Source organism: Carlito syrichta, unplaced genomic scaffold (assembly GCF_000164805.1).
Source record: "Carlito syrichta isolate Samal-C Ts95f unplaced genomic scaffold, Tarsius_syrichta-2.0.1 Scaffold316489, whole genome shotgun sequence".
NCBI lineage: Eukaryota > Metazoa > Chordata > Mammalia > Primates > Tarsiidae > Carlito > Carlito syrichta.
In genome coordinates, this window is record NW_007260585.1 from 1,784 (window position 1) to 12,152 (window position 10,369).

The 10,369-nt window shown below is 47.6% G+C and overlaps 1 protein-coding gene across 1 annotated transcript in view; it reads right to left on the reverse strand.

Annotated features, from left to right (window-relative positions):
- Positions 1 to 10,369, reverse strand: part of LOC103277142 (myoferlin-like) — a gene marked incomplete at its 3' end in the record, with an annotated part of 99,453 nt that overhangs the window by 1,013 nt on the left and 88,071 nt on the right. Inside the window, exons 21-22 of the mRNA XM_021707298.1 lie at positions 8,952 to 9,076; positions 3,306 to 3,412 (exon numbers count right to left, since the gene is read on the reverse strand). Of these exons, the coding sequence (XP_021562973.1) occupies positions 3,306 to 3,412; positions 8,952 to 9,076 (232 nt within the window). The remainder of the gene's footprint in view (positions 1 to 3,305; positions 3,413 to 8,951; positions 9,077 to 10,369) is intronic.

The following is a 10,369-nucleotide window of genomic DNA, read 5'->3' on the forward strand; positions in this document are numbered from 1 at the left end:
AACATTTAAGAAAACTGCTCAGTCAGGCGCGGTGGCTCATGCCTATAATCCCGGCACTTTGAGAGGCCAAAGCGGGGGAACTGCTTGAGACCAGGAGTTCGAGACCAGCCTAGGCAACATAGCAAGATAAAAAAATAAAAAAATAAACTAAAAAATTAGCCAGGTGTGGGTGGTGGGTGACTATAGTCTCAACTACTTGGGAGACCAAGGCAGGAGGATGACCTGGGCTCAGGAGATTGAGGCTGCGGTGAGCCATGAGTGTGCCACTGCACTCTAGCTTGGGAGACAGTGTGAGACCCCAATTCAACAAAAGAAGAAAGAAGGAAGGAAAAGAAAGAAAGAAAGAAAGAGAGAGAGCGAGAGGAAGGAAGGAAGGAAGGAAGAAACTGTGTCTGTGTCCACGTGTAGTGTGGTATCGTAACAACACAGGCTTCGGAGTCAACTACCTGAGTGAGTACTGACCATGGCTCCACTCTGCTAGTTCTCTTGACCAGCCACTTACTTTGTTGTTCTCCTATCTTCAAATGTAGGAAATACCTTGCAGGGAGGGGTTTTGCGAGAAGGAAATGTGTTACCACATGGAGAGCATTTAGAACAGCTGTGTAGCAAAGTCTAATCAATGTTGCCACCATTATGATCTTACTGTCATCCTCATCATTGCTAAAAGAGCTACTTAGCCTTGCTCACACCTGCAATCCCAGTATTTTGGGAGGCGGAGGCGAGGGGATTGCCTGAGTCCAGGGGTTTGAGACCAGTCTGGGCAACTTGGTGAGACCTCGTCTCTACAAGAAATCAAAAAGATTAGCTAGGCGTGGCAGTGTGTGCCTGTGGTTCCAGCTACTTGGAAGGCTGAGGCAGAAGGATCACCTGAGCCCAGCAGGTCGAGGCTGAGGTGGCCATGAGTGTGCCACTGCACTCCAGCCTGGGCGACAGAGTGAGACTCCTCAAAAAAAAAAAGTAGAACCACTTATTAGGCCCCACTCAAAATGAGAATTGGATTGTGTAGTGACTGGACTTCAGCGGTTACTGAGATGGGCTGAGCTGGGTTCAAAGCTATCCTTCTGATGCCAGGCTTTCTTTCCCACTGTGGCAGCTGGTCAGACACAGAATGAGGCTGTTTCAGGAAGTTCCACTCACATTGTCCCCACCTAGAATTTCTACTCACTCGAGTTACACCCAGCTTCTTAAATGAAGGAAATCCTAGCATGACTTCTCCTAAACACAGAAATTCCTGTTACAGAAAGTTGTAAACGATTCCAGTTTGATTCTTCAAAAACGGTTCTTTTCAGAAGTGTGACTAGACATGTCTCTGATTGGCTCAGCAAAACTTAACATTCGCAGACATTTTCTACATGCAAGTTGTTTCCAAAGGTTTCTGTTCGTTTTCCCTAATAACTAGGGCGATGCAGTTGAAAGGTTAAGTCCTTGGAGTTATTCTTTGAGACAAAAATATATCTGGACCGGGCGTGGTGGCTCACGCCTGTAATCTCAGCACTTTGGGAGATGGAAGCGAGAAGATTGCCTGAGCCCACGGGTTTGAGACCAGCCTGGGCTACATGGCGAAACCTTGTCTTTACAATAAATCGAAAAATTAGCTGGACGTGGTGGCACATGCTACTTGGAAGGCTGAGGTGGAAGGATCGCCTGAATCTCACTGTAGGTCAAGGCTGCAGTGGCCCTGAGCATGCCACTGCACTCCAGCCTGGGCAACAGAGTGAGATTCCAACTAAAAAAAAACCCAAACTATATATAATATGGAAGCTGATGGCTGAAAAGCCACACTTGAGACCTTTGACAAATCTATGTTGACTGTTAAAGAGGGACTGAGCTGGCCAGTCCAACTCTGGGCTTCCGACGTGTCATTTCACCTCCTTGGGCCTCTATTTTCTCATCTCCAAGGTGACGAGAGCGGAAGAGGTGACCCCTTGGGACCCAGCTCTAAAATCTAGAATTTGAACAAGGGGCCAGTCATCCGCGGATGTCGGCTGCGTTACCATGGCCGGCTATACCACTAGAGGGTGCAAGAAGACAGGGTGACACGAGGCACTAGCCGGGAGAGAGAAAAAGTCCGTTCTGCTGGTGGCGAGCATTTGTAGGCTTTTCTTTTGGAAATTCCCTGTCCGTTGCGTTATTAGCCAATCTTTAGATGAGTCTGGAATGAATCACTCCCCGCTTTGCAAAGATCGGAGCTGTTTCTCCAGGTCACAGTCATGAAAGGCCCCCGGTTCAAGTCCTAAGGGAGGCCTGGCTGGCCTCAGTGCTCAAAAGGCACCCAGTCCAAGAGCAAACACAAAGAACGCTTCTAAAAACATGTCTATGAATTAGGAACATTGTCCTGAGCGGTGGCTTCGATGCTCCACCCTGGATTCCATTCCCAGTGGGAGCCAGAAGTCACCCTTCTTGGGGGGCGGGGCTCTTCTCCCTTTCCCCATCCCTTGCCCGAGGCTGCCCTGGGACCAGTTTCTGCAGATGGGGTCCCGGGTCCCGGGCTGCTTGAGAATTGGCACCAAATCAAAGAGTGGAGCTTTTCCTGCTGGTGATTCAGAGACTCCACCCAGTGAGGGCCTTTTCAGAAGCTGAAGAGTCTAAATTCTTTTTTCTGAGTTGGGTCTCACTCTGTCAGCCAGGCTGGAGTGCAGTGGTACAATCATGGCTCACTAGAGCCTCGACCTCCAGGGCTCAGGAGATCCTTCCACCTCAGCCTCCCGAATAGCTGGGACTACAGGCACGCGCCACCCCACCTGGCTAATTTTTTTTTTTTTTTAAATTGGATTCTCACTCTGTCACCCAGGCTGGAGTGCAGTGGCACGCTCATGGCCACCGCAGCCCCGACCTGCTGGGCTCAGGTGACCCTTCGGCCTCAGCCTTCCAAGTAGCTGGAACTACAGGCACACGCCAACAATCCTGGCTAATTTTTTGATTTATTGTAGAGATGAGGTCTCACCAAGTTGCCCGGACTGGCCTCAAACCAGTGAGCTCAGACAATCCTCTCACCTCGGCCTCCCAAAGTGCTGGGATTATAGGCATGAGCCATGGTGCCCGGACGGGTTAATTTTTTTTATTTTTATTTTTGTAGAAATGAGGTCTTGCTGTGTTGCCTAGGGCGGTCTCAAACGCCCAGACTCAAGCAATCTTCCTGCCTTGGCCTCTCACTGTGTTAGGATTACAGGTGTGAGTCATGGTGCCTGGGTTGAATTCCTTTTTTAGATAAACACTAGAAACAATTCAAGAGGCTCTGACAGTCTTGGAATTTCAGGGAGGAGAACGTGACTGGGAATTATGAGCTAGAAATAAGATCACTATACCTTGTATCTTCTATCACTTCGTCTATCAGCTTCAACCACGACTCAGCCAGCTGGTTTGCAGGAATTTTGCCTTGTAGCCCTGATTTTAGAGCCTCTACGTTGGATTGCTGCAGAATTTGAAAAGAAAGGAAATAATTGGTAATTATACATTATGTTATTATGCCCAGCAAAGGTTTAACTTTTATTTTCAAGAAAAAAAGACTTAATTACAGAAAAGCCAGATTTTTTTTTTCATTTAATAATACCATAGCTTAGCAATATCTATTTTTCTTCAAAATGCAACTAATATTAATATGTTTAAGTATCAGGACACCCTTTTCATATAGTTTGACCTTTGAAATCATGTAAATATTTATATATTAAAAACAAAACAAGCTGAGCGCAGAGGCACTTACAATCCCAGCACTTTGGAGGCAGAGAGGTGAGAGGACTGCCTGAGCCCGGGGGTTCGAGACCAACCTGGGAAACTTGGCAAGATCCTGTCTTTAAAATAAATCAAGAAATTAGCTGGATGTGATGGCACGTGTCTGTAGTTCCAACTACTTGGAAGGCTGAGGCAGAAGGATCGCCTGAGTCCAGCAGGTGGAGGCTGCAGTGGTCGTGAGTGTGCCCCTGCACTCTAGCCTGGGCAACACAGTGAGACTCCAACTCAAAGGAAAAAAAAAAAAGAAAAAGAAACCAGCAAGGATAGGGGAAGAAGGAAACCTGAAGTAGAATATAATCAGAAAAAAAACAGACCCAATTATATTTCAGACAACATAATTACACTAAACTAACCCAACTAACTTTCGAACACATTATTTTGATAATGTACCTGCAGTTAAAAGGCAAAACAAACCCATTCATATATCGAACGCTAACCAGTAGGCTTATTTTTCACAGTGGTTTATCTATGGATTTTAGAATTGAACAAATGAGTAAATATATTAAGGATAACAAAGGCCAGATTTTTTCACTGTAGGTGAAGAAAGTTATAAGTAGAGAACCAGGAAAGACTAGAATAAACCCTGTGATACTGAACTGAAATTGAAGGTATTTTTATGAACACATGGCTTTCAGTACATTGACAGATAAATAAATATACGTGTGTATTTTTGCAAGTTTGTCTGCTGAGAAAGCCTAGAAGGAATGATGTTTCAGTAGCAGCGAGCACGCTAGTGCCCAAATTCCATTTTTTTTTTAGTTGAAGTCTCATTCCGTCACCCAGTCTGGAGGGCAGTGGCCACTCCCGGCCACCTCAGCCTCTACCTGCTGGGCTCCGGCGATCCTTCCACCTCAGCCTTCCAAGTAGTAGGTATGTGCTACCATGCTTGGCTAATTTTTGATTTATTGTAGAGACGAGGTCTGGCCAAGTTGCCTGGGTGGGTCTCAAACCTGTAAGCTCAGGCGATCCTCTCGCCTCAGCCTCCCAAAGTGCTGGGATTACAGGCTGAGCCACCGAGCCCAGCCCAGATTCCATTTTTTACTTGTCATTCTCCACTGCAAGGAACCAGAGCTCCTTGGAGAAATGGGGAATAAGGGACTGGGCAGAGAAAGTACAAGATAAGCCCAGAACATGACTGCTGTACCCCATCGAACATCTACCAGCACAGAGGCTGAGGGAGCGCCTGCCATGGTATCAAAAGTCTTGATCATGGAAAGCCACTTACCCGTCCAGATTGGCATGCAATCAGGACAGCGTGGTCAGTGGAGAGAGCTAATAAGAAGGACCAAGATGCAAAAAGCCGAAGGGCACGCAAAACATTTAGAATAGAGGTGTGGCCGGGTGCGGTGGCGCAGCCTGTAATCCCAGACTTTGGGAGGCCGAGGCGAGAGACTGCCTGAGCCCGAAGGTTCGAGACCAGCCCGGGCAACTTGGTGAGACCCTGTCTCTACAATAAATCAAAAAATTAGCTGGACGAGGTAGCACGCGCCTGTAGTTCTGGCTACTTGGAAGACTAAGGTGGAAGGATCACCTGAGTCCAGCAGGTAGAGGTCATGGTGACCAGAGCGTGCCACTGCACTCCAATCTGGCAACAGAGTGAGACGCCAACTCAAAAAAAAAAAAAAATGAATAGAAGTGTGACAAATTCTCCACCAATTCCTTGGAGAAGAGAAAGGGGAACCAGTACTACAATGATGTTGCATAGTGATTGCAACTCGATTATATGAACGACTGCAATGAAGCTCATTTAGCCTATAATTATCCTTCCATAGTATCTTTTTTTTTTTTTTGAGTTGGAGCCTTACTCTGTCGCCCAGATTGGAGTGCAGTGGCCGCTCCCGGCCACCGCAGCCTCACCTGCTGGGCTCCGGCGATCCTTCCGCCTCAGCCTTCCACGTAGCCGGAACTATAGGCCTGTGCTACCACGCCCAGCTGATTTTTTGATTTATTGTAGAGATGAGGTGTCGCTGCCCAGGCGGGTCTCGAACCCGCGGGCTCAGGCAATCCACTCACCTCAGCCTCCCAAAGTGCGGGATTACAGGCTGAGCCACTGAGCCCGGCTTTTCCATAGTATCTTAAAGCATAAAATAGTATTTTTAGATTTTGATGTAGAGTCTTAGATACACTCCTGAAACCCTATTATGTCTTGGTCCAGCCCTGTTAGAGATTAGAGCTTAGAAAAAATAAATAATAGGCCGGGCTTGGTGGCTCAACCTGTAATCCCAGCACTTTGGGAGGCCGAGGTGAGAGGATTGCCTAAGCCCTTGTGTTCAAGACCCATCCGGACAACTTGGTAAGACTTCATCTCTACAATAAACCAAAAGAAAAATTAGCCAGGTGTGGTAGTGCTCGCCTGTAGTTCCAGCTACTTGGAAGGCTGAGGCAGAAGGATCGCCGGAGTCCAGCAGGTCAAGGCTGCGGTGGCTGGGAGCGTGCCACTGCACTCCAGCCTGGGCGACAGAGTGAGACTCCAACTCAAAAATAAAAAATAAAAAATAATATAACTTGGAAATCAAAATACTGCTGGGCATGGTGGCTCACACCCGTTATCCCAACGGTTTGGGAGGCTGAGGAGAAAGAATTGCCTGAGCCCAGGAGTTTGAAACCAGCTTGGGCAACATAGCAAGAACTCGTCTCACAAAAGTAAAAAATTAGCCGGGAATGGTGGCACACACCTGTAGTCCCAGCTACTCAGGAGGCTGGGATGGGCAGTTTGCCCGAACCAAGGGGGTTGAGGATGTGGTGAGCCATAGTTGCTTGTGTAAGACCCTGACTCAAAAACAAAACAAACAAAAAAACTACTAGTACTAGATGGATTTTTTTTTAATTGTAAAGACGAGGTCTCGACAAGTTGCCCGGGTTGGTCTCGAACCTGCGGGCTCAGGCAGTCCACTCACCTCAGCCTCCCAAAGTGCTGGAATGACAGGCTGAGCCAACAAGCCCGGCAATCCTTCTGCCTCTGCCTTCCAAGCAGCTGGAACTACAGGCACGAGTCACCATGCCCAGCTAATTTTTTAAAAAATTTATTGTAGAGATGAGGTTTCTCCAAGTTGCTCAGGCTGGTCTCGAACCTGTGGGCTCAGGCAATTCTCTCATTTCAGCCTCCCAAAGTGCTGGGATTATAGATGTGAGCCACAGCCCCCAGCGACTAGATGAATTTTATCACTACCTGATAAGAGAAACTTAGTATCTTTGACTTAACTAGAAATATTCCAATCATGCCCCTTGTCCTCACCAGTCTAGTTGACCAATGCCAACTAGATGGATAATCACAGATACCCTATGTATGCAGTTTTCACCAGAAGAAACTTCCCAGCCTCCAAACAAGGGAAGTTCCCCTAGTCTGCAGCAAGACTGGAAAATGTCAGACACTGGTTGCTCTAAGCCACTGTCTTCCTACGATAAAGATTTTTTAACCGCAATAACAGCAAAACTCTAAGGGTTCCAAATTGCTATTGAAATGAATCATTCTCCAGATACAAATTGTGGCAGACACCAAATTCTCGCTCCACCCCACTCCTGCCTTTTCCGTCTCCCCTCTTCCACAGTAAGAAAACTTTCATCTGAGCACGTGACTACATTTTCTTTTTTTTTTTTGAGTTGGAGTCTCACTCTGTCGCCCAGACTGGAGTGCAGTGGCTGCTCCCAGCCACCGCAGCCTCGACCTGCCGGGCTCCGGCGATCCTTCCGCCTCAGCCTTCTGAGTAGCCAGAACTACAGGCGCTCGCTACCACGCCCGGCTGATTTTTTGATTTACTGTAGAGATGAGGTCTCGCTGCCCGGGCGGGTCTCGAACCCGCGGGCTCAGGCAATCCACTCACCTCAGCCTCCCAAAGGCGCGGGATGACAGGCTGAGCCACCGAGCCCGGCTGTGACTACATTTTCTATGTCCTTGAAGTTGGATGTGGCTGTGTGACTGACCGCTGGCCAATGGAAGGTGCTGGAACTCAAGTGTGTTCTGGGTCTTCTGGGTCTTCCCTTCAAGGGAAAGGCCAGTGTCATCTTTCTACTCTTTTCTCTTCTTTTTTGGTTTTCCCTTGGACCTAGAGTCTTAGATCAGACATATTCCTGAAACTCCATATGTCTTGGTCTAGCCCTGGCAAGATTAGCTCTTAGAAGGAAAGTAATATTAATATAATTTAGAAATTGAAAACACTAATCCCAGCTGAATGGTATCACCCTTGATAGGAGTAACTTAACTTTGACTTGATTAGAAATATTTCAAACATGCCCGCTTGTCCTCAGGCCGGAGGGTGGATGTACTGGTGAGATATCTCTACTATGAGGACAATGATAACCCCTTAGTGATGACAGAGCAACCAGGAAGTAAGAATCTGGGTCTTGGTGGCTTTCACCTGTAATCCCAGTATTTCTGGAGGCTGAGGCAGCATTGCTTGAGCCTAGGTGTTTAAGACCAGTCTGGGCAACATTGTGAGCCCGTCTCTGCAACAAATCTAAAAAACTGGCCAGGCATGGTGATGCATGCCTGTACATCCAGCTACCTGGAAGGCTGAGGTGGGAGGATTGCTTGAGCCTAAGTGTTTAAGATCAGCCTGGGTGACATTGTGAGCCCCCGTCTCTGCAACAAATCTAAAAAATTGGTCAGGCATGTTGGCGCATGCCTGTAGACCCAGCTACTTGGAAGGCTATGGTGAGAGGACTGCCTGAGCCCAGGATTTTGCAGCTGTGGTGAACCGTGATCGTGACACTCAAAAAAAAAAAAAAAAAAAAATAGAAAAGAATAGAGTCTAGGCCGGGCTCAGTGACTCAGCCTGTCATCCCAGCACTTTGGGAGGCTGAGGCGAGTGGATTGCCTGAGCCCGAGGGTTCGAGACCAGCCCAGGCAACTTGGTGAGCCCTCATCTCTACAATAAATCAAAAAATTAGCCAGGCGTGGTAGTGCGTGCCTGTAAGTTCCAGCTACTTGGAAGGCTGAGGTGGAAGGATCACCAAAGCCCAGCAGGTCAACACTGGGGTGGCCATGACTATGCCACTGCACTCCAATCTGGGCAACAGAGTGAGACTCTAACTCAAAAAAAAAAAAAAAAAGACAGAAAAAAGAAAAATAGTCTGGATCTCTAATACCACTGAACCTCCATACTAGCTTTGAACCACCTACCTCAACTGTTCCTAAAGAAATCACTCCTACCTCGTTGATCACTATATTTTGAGGTCTTGTCATTCACTGCGGTGAAAAGGAAGTACAGAAAAGAGAAACTTACCAGCCGTTCCGCCATGACCAGGAGAGTGTTCACCGCATCCAGGCGATGACTAATGTCCTCCCAGTATGAGGTCAGGGTCACAACTGGCTTTGTGTGGGCCCACGGCAAGTAATAATAGTAGTTCCCTGGTGTAAAACACGGGAGGTGGGTCAGTGACCTCTGGACACTTAAAAAAGAACATGTGTATTAAAGACACATTCAGACTCAGCTGCTGATGGGCTCACGTGCTGGGAGAGTGGTCTGGGCAGTCTGGTTCTTTCACTGAATTCAGTTACTCAATGGAGGGACAGAAAATGCTTTCATTCAATCCTTGAATATTTCGGTAAAACACCTTAGAAAACTGAGCATGATCGTCTCAGGAGGTTTTAGTGATTCTGGGTCATGCAGCTGGACATCAGTGATGATTACAAGGCAAGGCAGCAGGAAATGAGATTGAGGCTGGGCGTGGTGGTGGACACTGGTAGTCCCAGCATTTTGGGAAGTTCAGGCAGGAGAACTGCTTGCATCCAGGAGTTTGAGACCAGCCTGGGCAACATTACAAGACCTCTCGCTACAAAAATAAAAAATAAAAAAATTAGCAGGGTGTAGTGGTGTGTGATTTATAGTCCTAGTCATTCAGAAGGTTGAGGCAGAAGGATCGCCTGAACCCAGGAGGTAGAGGCGGAGGTGAGGCGTGATTGTGTCTGTGTATGCCAGCCTGGGCAACAGAATGAGATCACAATTCAAAAAGAGAGAAAGAGAGAGAAAAAAAGAAAGAGAGAAAGAGATCAAATGTGTTTGTCCCTAGAAAGTGTTAATTCTAAATAAATATTTTTGTTGAAAGTGAGCCAAAAGAAATGGGGTTTGGTATTATCAGAGTCTTACTACATTTAAGAATTATAGCCAGGCTCGGTGTCTCAGCCTGTAATCCCGTGCCTTGGGAGGCTGAGGTGAGTGGATTTCCTGAGCCCGCGGGTTCAAGACCCGCCTGGGCAACTTGGCGAGACCTCATCTCTACAATAAATCAAACAATTAGCCGGGCGTGGTGGCATGTGCCTGTAGTTCCAGCTACTTGGAAGACAGGCGGAAGGATCGCCGGAGCCCAGCAGGTCGAGGCTGCGGTGGCTGGGAGCGGCCACTGCACTCCAGTCTGGGCGACAGAGTGAGATTCCAACTCAAAAAAAAAAAAAAAAAAAGAATTATTAGTTGCCAGGCATGGTGACTCACGCCTGTAAATCCCAGTACTTTGGGAGGTAGAGGTGAGAGGAATGCCTGAGCCCAGGGATTCGGGACCAGCCTGGGTAAACCGGCAAGACCTCGTCTCTATAATAAATCAAAAAATTAGCTGAGCATGGTGGTACACGCCCGTGGTTCCAGCTACTTGGAAAGCTGAGGCGGAAGGATCACCTGAGCCCAGCAAGTCGAGGCTGCGGTGGCTG